The sequence below is a fragment of the Labrus mixtus genome, chromosome 16 (assembly GCF_963584025.1).
Source record: "Labrus mixtus chromosome 16, fLabMix1.1, whole genome shotgun sequence".
In the NCBI taxonomy this organism is placed as follows: Eukaryota; Metazoa; Chordata; class Actinopteri; order Labriformes; family Labridae; genus Labrus; species Labrus mixtus.
The window spans coordinates 8,027,793-8,045,565 of NC_083627.1; the positions used below are offsets into that span (position 1 = coordinate 8,027,793).

Sequence of the window (17,773 nt, forward strand, 5' to 3'; positions counted from 1 at the left end):
AAACGAGCAGCTGATGCAGTCAGTTCCTAGAAAAAGCTCGAGCGGGGTCGAATATCTCGGCTCTGAAATACATTTTCCTCTTTTTCCTGAGCGGAGCGGCAGAACGGTTCACATTTATTGTGCGTTGCATTTTGGAGGATGATCACATGCATGTGGTCAGAGGCAGTGAACCCAGCCTACCTCTCAGGTTACAGCCTATATATAACACCCCACCCCACCACACCCGCCTCCCTCCGCCCCCCCCCCCCCCCCCACCTCCCCTTCCAGCACCACTTCTCTTGAAGCTCCGTCTCCCTCCACACTGGTCCTGGTCCTCCACTGTCATCAGAGATCCTCCTCTGTCCCTCACTGTTTATCCTCTACCCGCCCAGCCACCGTCTGTCTGCAGGAGAACCACAGGCCTCTTCTTTTAATGCCAACTGCTGTGCCTTCTTCAGCTGACTTTCTTTGGGATTTAGGCGGGGGTCCTGGAGGTCTGAGCTGAGAGGGGCTGCAGAGGACAGCCAGGAGAGGCGGCCCTCTCCCCTGAATCTGTCTCCTCTCTTTCTTTCTAGTTTTGGTTTGAATCTTTCAGGCAGAAGTGGGGGGTTTGGAGGTCTCCCCTCACCATGGATCACTCTCTGTTCGGTTGCCTCCGCAGCCCCCACGCCCCCCCTCAGGGTCTGCACCCCGCCATCACCTCCTCACCTTTGACCCTGCACGGCCGGAGCGACCACATCTCTTACCTGGACCTGCCCAGCTCCTCGCCGCCCTGCAGCTTCTCTCCAGGTGAGGATAATGGAGTCTTCAGCGCCCCAGCACATCGAGCTCACCTGTCCCAGCAGCCCCCGCCAGGCTGGCCCGCCCCCCTGCAGATGTCCTCACAGAACACTCGACACAGCGTCTGTCTGCCTCCGCTCGAGGCCTCGGCCCCAGAACTTTGCTCAGAAAGCTCAAACCTGTGCAGAACAAACCCAGGTTTGGACCGTGGAGACCAAACGGGCGTATCAGTGGATTATGGACAGGAGGGTCTATCCTCTGAGGACGCAGAGAGAAGGAGCAGTAAAGGACAGAGTGAAATAACAGGTAAGATCAAAGTTTAGAGACGTGCATTTTGCATTTTATAAAGAAATAATCAAGAGAAAATTACATTTTTAAACTTTCACATGTGACTTTTCCATGCCACGAGAAGATAACCGTCTGAAACGGCACACTGATTTTGCAGAAATCTTAAATTATTCTGACAGCAGAGCTCATGGAGATGTTTTTATATTTGATAGCAAAGTCGTTACTTCTTCAGAGGAATATTTTCTCATCGCTTAAACAATTAATTATGAAGGAAGGTTGAGACTAGTGTTGTAGTTAATCCACACTGACCCAGACCAAGACATACCCGAGACCAGATTGCCCCGACGCCGAGACAAGACCAAGATATTTAGGGATCGAGGCCGAGTAAAGACCCAGACCATAAATATCAGTGAAAAATCCTCCTCCTGTGTACACTCACTTTGACCGTAGCACCGGGAACGTTGCAACCGTAACTATATCTAATTTAGGAATGAATTCAAGTTATTTGTTCTTTTATAAAGAGGCTAATCAGTAACGATGTGGAAATATAGCCTTTCAGTGGTGGTCTTGATTTTAAATATGGAGTCCGCCCAGTCTGAGACCGAGACAAGACCGAGTAAAAATGCTTTTAGATTCCAAGACCTTCAAAAAGTCTCGAGACCGATCTAGAGACCAATGGTTTTTTTTTTTTCAGATTTAATTCATTCATTAATAAATAACTTTATTCAGAAATTGTTATAAAAAATAAATGATTGGAAAAAAAAATCAGTCTCATTTCAAAATATTCAGATTAAATCTAAGGATGTAACGATACACTCAACTCACGATACTTTCTGTTCATTGTCGGCTTTAATGCAACTTGATCACGGTTTTTTATGATCTTCTAATATTGGTTAAAACATTTAATTCAATCAGTCAATTACTGAATAATTATGATTCTTTGATTTTAATTAAAAACCCTAAATATCACTTTTCTCATAATCAGGCCTCTCTTCTTCAACTACTGATGAGGAGTAAGGAAAGCCACAATCACAGAGCGCCCTCTGCTGCTTAAAGAAAGAACTGCTCTGTATTATTGACCCAATACTGAGTCATTTATTGTTTTTCAATTCAACAAAAAATGCAGGAAAAATCCTGAACACTGTCTCAATTGTAAAAAAAAACAACATTGTCAATAATTACCAAAGTGTTTCTATCATTTAAACAGTGACCTCTCTTTTTCTCTCTCAGTTAAAAGTATGATGAAGTCCGTCTTTTTTTTTAAGCTTCAGTGCTTTTCTGATATTATCGACCTTTAAAATAACAAAGATCATATCTTCTTTTCATTTAAACATCTGATTTTAAATAGTAGAATTTTATGAACTCAGAAATGAACATTATCAAACATTTTGGAAACCATCAAAAGGAGAAGGAAAAAAAAAGATCAAACAAATTACAACAATCAGCTTTCAGTTAATTCTGGAACCATTAAGGAAAAAAAAACGGATATCTTTACGGACATTTTCAAAGATTAACTTTAGTCATATGGCGTCTTCAGTTTAGACATTAGAGGGAGAATGTTTTTATCTCCGTCAGAAAGAAAAAAACGGACGACAGATGACAGTGAGTGATGTGAGAAATGTTTTGTGTCTCTAGTTTGTATTCTACTGAACATTTAATAGGAGATTTGCAGTTTTGATATTTGGGTCCATGAAAGGAGCTGCTTGACAGAAACATGTTCCTTGTAGTTTCAGATGAAAGTGTGTGAGCACACAGAAAGACACTATAGTTCTTATTTATCTACAACGTTATATTTAATATCATCAAGAGACGCTGAGGTGTGTTCAGTCAGTGAGATTCAACCTCTTAGATTTATCTACCAGGGCCTGAAAAGAAGCCAAAGAAAGAAAATGAGAAGTTGAATGAAGCAGTTCATTTTTGTTTATCATAAATAATCATACAAATGTTTTTAAAATGATCAAAATACCTAAAAAATGAAGAAAGAAAAAAATGCATACAACGGTTCCTCGAACTATGAAGACGTTCCTGCGGTCTGAAAACGGCTAATTAATAATTTCTTTAGGAAGGATCTCAAAGTGCTATGAGGCTCCTCGTCACTCTCTTTTCATTATCATCATGAAAGAATCTGAAATATAATATTTTTATCAACTGCATTTATATAAATGTCACTTATATATATGTCAATATTCCACATATAAGCTACTAATATTCATCTAGTTGATGATTTATGTGAACCTTAAATAAATCAACAGATTGTTCCTTAGTGGAATTTTTAAAGCTTAATATGCAGCTTATATGTGTGCTATGACCTAGAGCTCCAAAAATGGATATTGTGAGTTTTAATTTATTCATTTTAACATGTATTTTTTTTTTTTTTTTTTTTTTTAGATAAATGTTGGAAAAACTTTGTTAAAATCCCCCATCATGCAACGGTTTTAGTGTAAAATGGAGCCTCCCTTCAGGTTATTAAAAAACCAGGAACTAGCAAACAACACACAGAGGTCATGACCCCGGCTGTGGCCTTGAACACATTCGTCTAAACGGTTTGTAAAGTGAAAGGTGAAGAGAAAGTGCAGGTTAAGCTTTGACTGAATGAAACTTTACTTCCTGGCAAACACACGCACACGCACACGCACACACACACACGCTTTCCATTAAGGACTCAACAGAGCACATCATCGGAGACATAAACCCACAAGACTCAAAATCAGGAACCATATCTTTACCAATTTTTGAGCAGCTTGAACGTGCGCCAAGTCCAGAACTTTCCGATTCCCCCCACCCCACCCTTCACCCACCCCGAGTCGACGTCCCGGGGTCAGCAGATCCGGATCTTTGACTGACAGTTTGAACACTTTGAAAAAGAGCCACTGAAGCTGCCAGGGACCAAACCCCAATCCAATTTCCTAACTCTAACTTCACTGGCACTCGCAGCGGCCGCAGCACTTTTTTATTACTCTGAGTTTTTCTGGACATAAAAAGAGTTATGATGAAATATACAAAGTTTCTGTCCTAAAAATATTTAAAATAGACGTTTTATTGACTGTAAGGCCGAAAAAAGTGACGTCCCGTCTGTCAGGAAATACAACCATCCTGAATAGAAACCTTCATGGAAAACAAAACACATCAAAGAATGAATAGCAGCAAATGAAACAACATAACAGACGGATTGTATGACAGAAAAATAGCAATGCTAAAAGTGTTTGTGTAATAGGTGTGTGTGTGTGTGTGTGTGTGTGTGTGTGTGGTGTCACATTACAGCTCAGACGGTGTGTGTTTTCCTGGCACGCTGCAGTCTGTCAGCACGTCGCACATTTACACAACTAATGAAATGTCGGCTGGATTTACGCAGCGAGCTCGGCAGAAATGATTATTCACTTTGAAGGATTACTCAGGCCATTGTCACCGTCCACCGACCACGAAAAACACTAAATATGTTTGAAATACGACTTTCATGACAGACGATATGAGAGGAAAGTATGATTTCACTGTGAAAGCTCGAAAAACAATCGGGGGAAACGCTGAGTGTTTATGTGCAACACGAACGGTCAAGTAGGACTAAGTAGGGTCCATTAATGTTTCTATGGACAACATGTGGCTTCATCTCACTTCACTGAGTCCTGAAAACGTTTCCCCTTTAAAAAACATTAATTATAGTTTTACTTCATAATTCCACTTGACTCATTCTTCCAGCATTCATGATAATAATAGAAGTTTAGTCAGCTATAAGTCTGTCACCAGAAAATAACTTTTGTATTGAATGACTCAGCAAAGCATACATTATTTACCTTCTTATTCCTCACACCTCATTTTTTGGACTTAAAGGTCACATATGTTGTGAACTACACTTCACCGTGTTTCTCTCACACTAATACGTGTCTCTAGTCTGTCAACAAACCCCCAAGGGATGAGAAAAGTCCATCCTCTCTGTCTTTTGCCTGCTCCACTTTTCAGAAAATGTGTGCTCAAACAGGCCGTTTGGCGATTTTCCCTTCATGACATCACAAAGGGCAGTAACCCCTCCCCCAGGTGGGTGACACTCCCACAGCTAGGTGTTTGTTCGGCCCTCTGAGTCTGTGTTCAACAACAGAGTTAGAGTTTACTTAAATGTCTAAGCGGATTATTTAAAGACGACATATTATCCCCCTTCTCCACCTTTTCAAACAGTCCCCCTGTGGTTTAAATGAAACATCTGTGCTGTGCTTTGGTCAAAATATAACATGAATCAAGCACCAGAGGAGGTTTGTGACCCTGTATAAACCAGCTCTCTCAGAACGCTCCGTTTTGGTGTGTGTGTCTCTTTAAATGCAATGAGCCCCCCCTGAGTTTTCCCCGTAGACATCACTCCTCTGTAGCGAGAATAAAATGGCAGATGTGCGCAAAAGTTTTGATCTAGGCTGGGGGTGGAGTCCATGGGTGGAGATATAAGGAGAGGGGAGGGTTTTTCTTTTTCCCACTGTGACATCACAAGGAGAGCAGATTTAGAGAGTATTTTTCTCTGTGTTGTAAGACTTATGCAGACCACAAACAAAGAACTGGATGGGTTTATTTCACATTTTGTGGGTCGGTAGACACTCAGGTTACCCAAGTAAATGTTCAAAAACACTGTAGAAGTGGATTTTTCATTATATGTCCCCTTTAAGACAGGCTTTTCCAACCTTGAGGTCCCAACCCCACATGGTGTTGCATGGAATTCAAATGGGGTCGCCGTAAATTTGCATTTATTGATTAATAAAAAATATAGTGAACACAAGCCACTGTGCAGAGTCTCTGTCTATCATCTGTTGAGCAGAAATGTCCTCCCAGTCTTTCTTCCTCTGTACACAATAATATTCAGGAAAAAACCTAAATGTGGTCTACAATGTTCAACTTCAACACAGTAGAAAAACTATAACATGATTGAAACAAAATAATTTGCCCAAAAAGCTGTATGTGTTTTAAATGTTTGGGGTCGCCAGAGTTTTGTAAAGTTAAAAAGCCCAAAAGGGTCAGGAACCACTGACTCAAGATCTCAGAAATTATTCTGAAAACAATCTAAACTTTGACAAACAAACTGGAGTTATTCTTTACTGTCCATGTTCTCTGAAAGAGCTCTGAATATTCAGTATTTTGTTTAATAAAAATGAGAGCAGTGGTCTCATTCATATTTAGTTTTATACTTCTCTGACTGTAAATTATTAAATGGAGGCATTCAAGAGTAAACTTCGGTCTGATTCCGGGCGCTTCAGCACTCAAAGCGCTGCAGTAAAATCTGATTGGCACTCTAATCGTGTGCTCTCATATTATTTGTGTTTCAGAGAGGCCCTGCACTTTATCAAACGCCCCTCGTGTCTTTTCCTCTGCCCCCCCTTTCTTTTCTTTTTTTTTTTGGAGGCTCAGCTGTGGCTGGAAAAAGTTCTGTTTTTCATTTCAGAGTCCCTGGACGGGAGCTATAAGTCAGACATGAACAGCAAGCCGAGGAAGGATCGCACGGCCTTCACCAAAGAACAGATCCGAGAGCTGGAGTCGGAGTTCGCTCACCACAACTATCTGACCCGACTGAGACGCTACGAAATCGCCGTCAACCTCGACCTCACTGAAAGACAAGTACGGTAACACGCTGAACCACAGGAGGGGAACCACTGGTGTCCTTCTCTGTCTTAAGAGTCGAACACTTTCAGTCTTATGAGAAAATCTAAATTATGCTGCAAGACGTACTAAGAAACTCTAAGATTTACGTAAGCCCTAAATGGACAAACATCCACACATTTAACGGGTTAATTGTTCAAGATCTCGATAAAAAACGCTGAAATAAGTCTGTTATCACCAAAGAAAACAGCGTTGTTATCCCAATGAGACAAAACAAATAGGTTGGGATCTCAAGAAAACAACCACATTGGACTCTTTATGACGGGAAAACTGAGTTAAATGAAACATTCATTGATGCATATCAGCTGAAGGCTTCTGTCAAGATTCCAATGTCGCTGAAAAAAACTTCAATTCTTCTTTTCAACCTTTAAATAAAACAAGAATAAGTTTAGATTTTGGCCATAAATCCGCAATCAGTGTAAAATAATTCCTACAATTTGGAAAACTAATGGGCAGATGAAGTAATCAATACCAGTTCCATCTGTTTTTTTTTTTTTATCAGTTCAGATGAAGAGAGGAAGGTAAGAGAATAAAACCTTAGTAAAATCTGAAATAGGTGCATTTTCAGGTTGCTTTGAATCATCTGCTTTGCAACAATTTAAAGAAACCACTCTGAAGAGGATAACAAGTGTTTTGTTGATGATCTAGCTAAAGCCGCTTACAGGTTAGCGTTGTTTTCAGGCTTTGAGGGCCATTGATCAATCCCTTCCATTTGAGGGAATTTAAAGCTCCTGTGAGGAGATTTCTGAGGGTCATGCAAATTAGTTGGAATCAATACTGATGCCTCTTTATGAGCAACAAAAGCAAACAAGCAGAATATCAGCAGAAGGATGATTTCTACATTGTTTTCTTTATGCCTGTAAACACTGACAGCGGGGTAGGTGACAGACAAGCAGATTAACGGCACGCTTCAGAAACAGACTTTAACCTTTCCATTCTGATCAGAGAAAAGTTAAAGAGCTTAACGAAAGCAAGAAGAGAGCTGTATTTATCTCCAGAAAACATTACTTACAAATGTGCAGGAAAACTTCAGCAGAGATCAGACGCACCATCTGTCCAAAGGGGGCGCCAAAACTGACACAAACCAAACCTTACTCACAGGAGCTTTAACAAGCATTTTCAGTATCCCTTTAATTTAACTGATGTAGGTTAAATAAAGTTATCAGGACACCCGCTTTACTCTATTTCAGCTTAAAGGATGGATAACCATGCAGTCTGTATGGGCTAATGACATTTGACTGACATCTCCCTCGAATGAGTAAAGCTAAATAAGGTATTTTTTCTAGTCGAAGACTTAGCAGTAATTACTTCTTTATGTAGTCTGTGAGCTCTTAAAGAGTCTTCATGCACAGTGACATCATGCATCAGTGAATCACTTCAGCTGAAATTTGGTTTTCATTATAAAAATGTTCACAGCAGAAGAAAGCGTCTGTGTTTTGACAAGAGCAAACGGTTGGACATGTCATGCTAATGCTCGGAGGCTAATCGATTCCAAACCACACGGACTCTTTGAAACGTGAGCGGGCAGCTCTGCATGTGTGTGTGTGAAATGACTCCGAGATGCAGTGTGTCACACTCCAGATGGTTTTCTTAAAGGCTCTCAGAGAAACATTTGTATGAAGTTAGCGTGCCGCGTGTGCTGCTGTTCAGATTTGGCTGTGAAACGTTTGTGTGTGACAGTCATGGTGGAAAATGACGGATTACTGTTTCAGGCTCTTTCTGGAAAGAAGAGGGAATAAAAAGATGAATAAATAAAACGATATAAGTGAATAGGGAAACCACACCAGGTCATGACAGCTGGAATTAGAATAGGGACACTAAAAAATAGAGATTCTTTAAAATATGTCGATATATGAGAAATTAGAGGTTTGGAAATATACTTGGGCAGCTGTGACTAAACCTATTTTGAATGCACTGCAAAATTAGATTATTGATTAAAATGTACATTCTGTATTATCTGCAGTTATTTTGATACTCTTTAATTCATTTATTTTCTAGAACTGCTCTGACTGTGTGTTTGTGTGTGGTCGTTAGGTGACGTGTTGAACTTTAATAATAAAAGTCACTGACTGCATATAAAGATGGACGACATGTCTCCACCTCCTCCTGTTGTACAAAAGTGAAGTCAAAATACCCCCCCCGCAACTTGCACTCATTCATGGGAAGTCTGTGCTGTAGAGTTCAGCAGGTGGAGCAACGGTACTGAGGTCCTGCTCCCTTTCGCTTTCCAGAACAACAACACACACAAATTACGGATAAAACGTCATGGATCCCTCGGGTGGGTTTCGGCCCCCAGCTGAACTGATTCTTGTGTTTGAAGCAGACACTCCTGTATCAGGAGAGTTAAATTACTTCTGTGTATGTGTTCATTACGTTTTCCTCTCACTGTTCCTCCTGTAGGCACACAGCCCTGCAGGAGCCTCATTTCTCAACAGAGCTGTCAATCATGGCGATATATTCTTTTTTTTAGAGCATCAGATAACTAAAACTAAACACATATAAATCAGCGTAGTAAGAACTATGACAAAAACCATGTTTGAGAAAGATGTATTCCACGTGTATTTTCATTTTTAAAGCTTGACCCGTGTCCCATCTGTTAACATGGAGGAGGCGGAGCTTGACATATACTGCAGCCAGTCAGTAGGGGGCGCTCCAAATGATTTGGCTTCACTTTTGAAGAGCCATCATGTCGTATAGAGTTCATGATGTGAACCTTAAACATGCTGGGATTAAAAAACATGTTAAGAATGATTTAATCGGGACACACGAGAGAGATGAGCTTTAAAATATCCCCGCAACTGTTCACAATTTTAGAGGTGTGAAGCTCCAAATTTGTCACTTCTTTTCAGGTGTTTGGCGTGATAAAAAAGACAGTAGAGGTTGTATAAATATTTAGAGCTCTTTACACTCTCCTGTAAATGTCTTTGTCTGACAACCTCAGAGGTCTGTTGGCTCGGAACGATCAGTGTTTGGCTCAGGCAGCAGCCTGGACAACTCACCCAGGATTCAGTTCTTCCTGTCTGGACTCGGGTCCCTCATCACTCCCCCTCACATTGGCTGCTTCCAAACGTCGCCAACAGAGGTCCAATAAATCTGTTAACTAGCAGTTCATTCTGTATCGTCAATGATTTTACTGACATCTTAAGGCTTCTGCTCTCAACCTACCGTTACAGATTTAAACATGTTGTTTGGAAATGGGACCTTTCTGCAGCTTTACGATTTGTATCATAGAGCCTTAAAGCTGCACAAATCTCCCCAGTTTACTGGAGAATTTCAAATTGTTTTAGCCTGCACCAGAGGACTTGACTTATCTTATTTCATTTTACATTTTAAGTCACTATTTTAAGTCACTAGAGTTAAAAGATGTGTGTTTATTTCTCTTCATATATGAGCTCGGGTTTGAAATGTTCAGACTGCTGGTGTATAAATTTGTGCGGCAGTGGTGGAGGGGGTTTGCAGTGAGGCGGTTTAAGAGAGCTGTGACAGAAGAAGCCGTCAGTAGAGGACTGGCTGTGTGTATCATTAGTCCAGATTGGATGTCCCGGTCTGAGGCAGCAGATTATTCAACGCTCTGAGATATAAACACGATACGAGAGGAGGTCGAGCCAACAGGCTGCTGTGACTCATGCATCAGCAAATACATGTTTATAATGAAATACAGTACGACCCTGTGATACTAACTGTAACATCACTCATCCAAACATCACGCTCACAACCAGAGAGCAACATGAACTAGAAAAGACATCAGCATACTGCACTCTGACTGCGAGGACACACTTACTTCAGCTCAGAAACGTATGCTGCAATTTTGAAGACAAATTAGCCACTAGTTTTTCTGAAATACATTTTCTAACAAATTTAAAGGATAAATAAATACAATAAGATATCTACTGACTGAAATGATAAAGTGATCTTACTATATGATCAGACATTAAGGAAACATGCATATGTTGAAGTGCTGGCTTCTCTGACAACAATGCAGCAGCCAGTATGTCCTCCTTCTAACTTTAGATTCTGCTCCTGAATGCTCTGGATTTGTTTGGACCAGAGAAGGTAGGCGGTTTTAAGGCACCCCCACACGGCCGTTTTGGACGCCCCTTGGTTTACCAGATATGAGACCAGTTATCAGGTCAAACCAACAGGTGTTGCAGCGATGGAAGCGGACAAGAGAACTGATTCAGATAGAAGTGATTGTACCCGACCTAAAAAGCCTCTGCATGTTTCTAATAAGCTCCACGAGCAGAAACGTGCTCAAACTAGGATCAATATTGGAGATGCTTTTGAAAAATGAAGAGAGGTTAGAACGCAGAAAGGTTTACAGACCGATGTAGAGCTGGCTAAACACTGAAGCTTCAGTGTCTGCGACATGGCAACCTGTGTGCTAGCGGCTTGAATAAAGATCTTAACCTTGATGAAGAACATTTGAACTGCTGGTTGATCATCGTGTTTGTCTTTTGCGTTTCCTCTCAGGTAAAAGTTTGGTTCCAGAACAGGAGGATGAAGTGGAAGCGTGTAAAAGGAGGCCAGCAGGGGGCAGCAGCACGGGAGAAAGAACTGGTGAATGTAAAAAAAGGGACGTTACTGCCGTCTGAGTTTTCGGGGATCATAGGGTTGCAGCGCTCATCGAGCCCGCCGAGGACGACCACCGAGGAGGACAGTCAGGACAGCGACCAGAGCTCCCAGCAGCTCCAGCTATGACTGTTAATGGTGCTACTGGACAAGACAGACGCCACAGACACACCGGTGAGAAGCAAAAAAAAAAAAAAACACATATAGAGCTTCCTGAGAGGAAAGACTGTAAAGTGTGACTCAGAGATCATTCCAGAGATGCTTTAAATTGAAGAAAGGACTTTTTGCACTGTGACCTTTAATGTCTTCTCCAACAACAAATTAAACATCCAAATGTTTCTACAATGAAATGAAGTGACTGCACTCCTTCTGTTGAATTTCAATAATTTATCAGTCAAAGGCTGTAACCTCTATCAATCCAAACCTTCTCATGTGATTTTTTACATTATGAAATAATGTAAATGGAGTTTTTATTATCATCTTAATTTGCTTCTCACCTTGATTTAAAGTTGACAAACTTTCATTTGCAAAAAATGTTTGAATAAATCAGAAAAAAAGAAAATATAATAATGTGACTGTTTTAACTTATATTACCTTCAATAACTTTCCATAAGTGATGATCCCTTCGAACTACTGGGAGTTCTTTTTTATTTCAAAATAAGAGCAGGTTCGATCCAAAAAGGAAGTGAAAAAGCCTTCGCTTCCGAAAGTAAAAAGATGCTAAATAAAAGGTACAAAAAAGAAAGTTTTTGTATACAAACTAATTACATTTTAAAAATGCCATTAACTAGCGACTAACTTTTGATCTTCAGCGATGTCAACTCAAATAAATACAAATATTTACCCCTTTTTACAAAAGGTCTGAGTAACCTTTCTGTAATGTTATCAGACACTTAGAATATCAATGTGAGCCTGTCAGTGTCAGAAACAGGAATTTGAAGAACGCAGTCACACTTTGACTGCATTCACCACAGCTTGTTTCACTGCTGCAGGCTGAAGAAATCTGAAACTTTTTGCTCCATTTTTAGGATTTTGAATACTACCAGCATTTTACCCTGAATACTTCCATCATTTTCAGAGACAAAAGCTACAAACGACTAACCCTGAGTTTGTCCAGAAATCCTTGAATCACTAAACCTCTCCTGGATACTCTCTTGTGAGAAGATGTTGTCTTGATTGATGAGTGTTTTTCTGTGTGTCTACAGTGTGTGAGTGTGCATTATAATCCATGCAGTGAAGTCTGGGCTATGAGCAGCTGCAGATTCACTCAGTGGCCTTCAGTCGCTCTGTGGCTTTCTGTTCCCTCAGAGCTGCCTGGTGGTCGCTCGTCGTACCCACTGTTTTCTCTCTGTGCATGTGTTTCAGTACTTTGTGTCACCGTTTGATGGAGGCGGTACACGACACAGCAGCTCCCCGCACGGGAAAAAGAGGGAATGAATAAGGGATGTTCATTCATGAGGTTTGTCTCATCTGGCCAAAGAAAAAGCTTCTTCTGTCCCAGATGGGAATAATACAGAACTGACTCACAATCAAAGCTTTAAACAAGTACAACTGTTTCCAAAGTAGTCCCTCTAATGAACCTGTTCTCTGCTGTGTCTTTGCAATCAATGCCCTTCTTGACTTTTTGTCCTTTTTGTCATTGGGTGTTATGTCTGCATTCATCTGAAATGGAAGACAACTCCACCGTAGAGCAGAACACTGAACACGTTAGTTATTGCCGATTATTGAAGAGTCTTTTTGTCTGTTTTTTGCATTTTTTGGATAGGAAAGCCAAAGAGACAGGAATTGTAAATGGGGGCTGACGTGGCAAAGGGACGAGGTCAGATTTGAACCCATGACCACTGCAAAGAGAAACTATAGCATTAATACATGGGGTGTGGGATCTAACGCTAGTTTATTTGGCGCCCAGAACAGGGTTCTTCTTGGGGCAACACCCATATGAAGGCTCTGCCATCAATCGGAAATGTCCGCATTTCTGCAGCTGGGGCAGTTGGAGGCATCCGTCAGCTTCTTCCTATAAATCTCATCTGGGTTTTTTCTGGATATGAAGCATTGACTTAGTCCTGAGGGTCCTGAATAAAAGGTAACTCCTTTCTTCTGCAAGCATAAAGATTTCAGGCCATCCTCTTGGTGAGAAAAGTTCAAGAGGGGTTCTGCTCCTGTTTAATTTCCATCTAAAGGAGAATTCAGGTTTGTATTTTTCCTAACCAGAGGATGAAATGCTCAAGGTATCTGGTCAGTGTAATCCTGATCCTTGGTGAAGCTTGGACCTTGACCCCTGAGGGAGCAGATCTCCTCCAGCAGGAAGAAGTCTTGTTGTCATCACAGTCCAACGAGCCAAGATTCACCGAGCCAGCCGAGGACTTTCCCTCAGTCCACCCCGAGTCTGCTCTGCTCTCCAACTCAATGATTTAGTGAGATTTACAGCGCTGCCAGGGTGTTGATGGGTGCTGCACGCTAACTTTGGGAATGCTTCAACAAATCTTGAAGCTGAAATCAGAGTCTCAGTTTTTCCTCAGTGAGCGTGGATGTGTCTGTACTGGATTTCTCACAGATTTGTACAGACACTTTGGGATTCTTCCATGAAGTTCATCTGGGAAATATTAAAAACGGCCATCTGTGAAAAATCCACAACTGCTGCATGTTTATTCAGATAATTAGCATCACTGGAGGGTTGTGGATCTCATTGTGTCTTCATGGGAGAGAAAATGAATGTTGGATCTTGAAAAGTCTTCCACATGTGTGTTACTTCAGTCCTGGTGAATGTGTAATAATGTGTTGCTAACCTTTGTGCGTCTGACACCACGCTGTGACAGTGGAAAGAGCGATCCGGGGCCAAAGAATCTTCCCGTGCAGGAAGTTGTTCAGATTCTGCAGATTGCGGCCGAATGAGACTGAATGACGAAACTCAGGAAACCACAAACTCTCCAATAAACTGGCAGCGGACCCTGACTGACAGCTGCTTTACCCATTTAGAGTTGCAGCAAATTTGGAGCCAGACCCATGCAGGTTCATGAGGACTGTTTGTGGTACAAGAAGAAACAGCTGCATGGACTCAGGATGTACCTTTACACCTGGACATCTCGAAGACTCATTTTATACTAAACAGACTTCCTGTGAGTCAACTGCACCAGCTGAGGACTTTCGAGAATGCAGGACTCTGATATGGACTTCTTATGACACTCAGCACGCCACATGTAGTTAGAAAAATTTGATGTATTGTGATGGCCTGACTAAAACTGGACTTTTAGAATGCAGGTGAACATGTTGAATATTTTAGAGTCAGTCAAACACACTGTTTGTTTACTTTATCATATCAATATGCTACAAGCTGTGTTTGTTTAAACAACTATGTGCTGTTTGAATCAGGGTTGGTTTTAAAAGGTTCAGTGGTAGCTGTATTTATGGTTTAAAAAGCAGCATCTTGAGTTGAGTGTAAACTGAGAATCATTTCAATGAACTGTGACATTCTTAAAGAAAACTCTCATCTCAGACACATTTTCCTGCACGTGTCTTTGCTGTTCTTTGTTTTTTCTTTTTTTTTGTTCGCTTTCCGGGGGATTTCCAGGGTCTTCCCTCTTCCATCCTTTATTCAGCTCAGTGTGTTCATTTTTCCAGAGTTTTGTTTTCCGCTCATCAGGACGTTTTACCACAGCTGATCCCGTCTCCTCGCTGCCCCACTGCCACATGCTGTCATTGCCCTGCCGGCTTTTTCCGACCGCTGGCTCCCGACGCCGCAGCAGTCCTTCATTAAAGCTCCACTCCGTCGTTCCTCACAACCACAAACAACCCCGACTGTGTGGAAGAGGACATTTCCTCCTTTTTCCCCTTTCTTCTGATGGTGAAGGTGCATGGCACCTAACGAACAGAGCGGATCTCAGTCGTTGAACGTTCAAGAAAAAGGCATAGAGTAAGTTGATCTGCAGACAGAGAGTCTAAATAAAAGGCTTTTGGTAAAGTCTTGTGGTGAGGAGCTGGCTGCTCCTCAGGGGCTAAATAAAGCTGGAGGAGGAAGAGGAGGGAGGTGAAGGAGGGAGCAGGTTGATGACAGATAAACCCTCATCCTGACCTTCAGCGTCCTGGGGAGTCAAGACAGGCAGCAGCACGATTCTGACATTCTGTGACAAATATAGTAATCTCATTTTTTTGCAAGCAAATTAGGCTTTAAAAATATGGACAGTTCATGAAAAATACTAGCACATTTGCTGCTATCCTTCCAAAACGTAAGACTGCTCTATACACAGAAACAAGAAGTCTAATAAATGTAACAACGTCTTTCCTTGAAGCATTTAAACAAAAGTTCCAAGATGTCATCTTTCTAATCTCCGTTCTCCGAGTGCTTACGTTGCGTGTCTGCGTTTATCTTGCCTTCAAAATATCTCCCACAAGTTTTATACAAATCCAACCAGACGTTAACATCTCACCCCGCTGGTTCTCCATCGTCAAGAGCCAGAGCTGATAGTAAAATAAACGTAGACTGTTCCTTTCAGATTTTGATATTGAAAAACCAAACAGAAAATAGATCTGTATGCAAGAAGCACATGTGCCAACAGCTGTCTCCGACACGTGTTTAAATCAGTCTTTCATCGCTGCCTCTCTTTTTACCCCAAAACACTTTTCAGAAGAGGTCGGGTATGTGTTGAGCTGGGCACAAAACGAGGAGAGGAATACAGTGCAGAGACCGAAGTTAAACAAAGAAGAAATGGGTGGTAGAGAAAGCTGAGATTAAAGAGAGATAGATACAAAGCTGTACTCTCAGTGTGACGCGTGTGTACTAAAGCCCTGATCAACAGAGGATAATAAAGTACAAAGAGGGTCAGGACTTTAGGATGAGGGGATCATAGCGAGGCTTTAAAGACACTTTTATGACTACAGCTGTGCCAAAGACATCAAGAGACATGCTATCCATTAGGATTCAAACAGCAGCCATTCTGCTCCGGTCGAGAAGTAAACGAAGTGACCTCTAAACTTTAGTAATCAGAGACATTTCTAGCATTTCACAGCTTCTTAATTGATCAACCACTACAGTCAATAAATAGAGAATTTCATTGTAAATACATATGATGTTTTTTTTCTTCCACTTGTTTTTGCAAATTATATTCCATTTTTTTTGTTTCTCATTAATTTTACCATTAAATTTGGTGTATGGACGAACATTTTTTTCATCTAAGAATCTGGCAGCGTCCTGTATACCGTTATGACCAATATACCGGTATGATGATAAATGCAATATTATACAATCAATAGTGAGAGTGCAGCCACCACCATCACACATTGCACGACCTGTAGTGTCTGAAACTACACCTCCATTCGTTGTTGCTTGCTAGCTGTGGGGCAGCTTCCTCTCAGGTCTCAGCACTGCTGGTTAACCTACGTCCTGGTCTACACACCGGTGTATGGATGCTCTCTGTGGGTGTTTTTATTTAAAGAACAAACATTTCTCCCGCTGCACACGAGCTTTACCTCCAACAGAGAGGGTTTCATAAATCTTCTCTGAGACGTGAGGTTCCTGCCTGCTCAGGTTGGAGGGCAGACAAAAGCACCAAAACGTTCAGGAAACTTCACTGCAGCTGCACCCGAGGGGGCGAGAAATAACATCAACACCAACCTCAGCCACGGGAAAGGGGGGTGGGGGGGGGGTCAGGAGGGCGGTGTAAGGATGACATGGACGACACAGTGAGAAAAATGAAGCTTGCTGCTCTCTGTGTGACTCGCCTGTGGATTGTTAAGAAGGCCCGCATCAGACCGAACTATCTAAGTCCTACAGGTCTCATCGTAATTTAGAGGGCGGAGCCAAAGAACAGCAAGTTCACAAAGTAATTTGGTCGCTCTGAAAAATTAGGAAGGAGAATGCATAATGCAATAATGAAAGTTAGGGTTTGAGGAAATATGCTGATTCACTTGAGTACCGAAGGATCAAGTACAGAGGGGGCGTAGTCCGGATCTCTTTAGCCTAGCATACAGCCTCGAAACATTTCACAAGATTAATACACGGTTATTTCTACCCATTAAGAACTGTGCAAACATAAATGTGCGGTTTTGGTAAGTGAAAGCAAAAGCTAAAATTTGCAGAAAAGTTTTTTCAATTGTTAAAAAGGAGGATAATACATGACCTTGAGGTAACTTCAGACACAACACACAGATATATGTAACAGACTTTGAGAAAGACAAAGTAATCAATCAAGGCAGGGGTAGACCTAATTGGAGTCTGGTGGCTTTAAAGAGAGAGAGGTGTAACAGATGTTTGTGGTGTAAAAACAACTTCCTCTTCGGTCTACCTGTGTGGAGATCCTTTCAGTTGTCACACACACAGAGCCTGTCGGTGAAATCAAGAACTTTTAGAGGATGGACTTCAGTCATCAGCCCCCTAATGATGCGAGTCATTACAGCCCGTTTCACTGCTGATGGCTGAAGAAAAGTACTGGAGCAACTCCAAAGCTTTTAGTTAATGGATACCTAAATATCTAAAAATGGGACATTTCAAAAGCACTGGAATCCCCCCTTCATACATCATATATTGTTGGGTTGG

General features: G+C 41.5%; 1 protein-coding gene across 1 annotated transcript; it reads left to right on the plus strand.

Moving 5' to 3' along the window:
* Positions 1-280: 280 nt before the first annotated feature.
* On the plus strand, positions 281-11,743 carry LOC132991492 (homeobox protein MOX-2-like). The gene is made up of 3 exons (XM_061060276.1): positions 281-1,065; positions 6,461-6,633; positions 11,146-11,743. Exons 1-3 carry the CDS (start codon positions 609-611, stop codon positions 11,371-11,373), a joined length of 858 nt encoding a protein of 285 aa, XP_060916259.1. The 5' UTR covers positions 281-608; the 3' UTR covers positions 11,374-11,743.
* The last annotated feature ends 6,030 nt before the right edge of the window (positions 11,744-17,773 follow it).

What these genes read in the sequence shown, in the direction of transcription:
- LOC132991492 (XM_061060276.1), top strand. Translation starts at nt 609, where the DNA reads ATGGATCACTCTCTGTTCGGTTGCCTCCGCAGCCCCCACGCCCCCCCT. An exon ending in AGGACAGAGTGAAATAACAG is followed by an intron (nt 1,066 to 6,460) that starts GTAAGATCAAAG and finishes TTTTCATTTCAG; the next exon opens with AGTCCCTGGACGGGAGCTAT. An exon ending in TCGACCTCACTGAAAGACAA is followed by an intron (nt 6,634 to 11,145) that starts GTACGGTAACAC and finishes GTTTCCTCTCAG; the next exon opens with GTAAAAGTTTGGTTCCAGAA.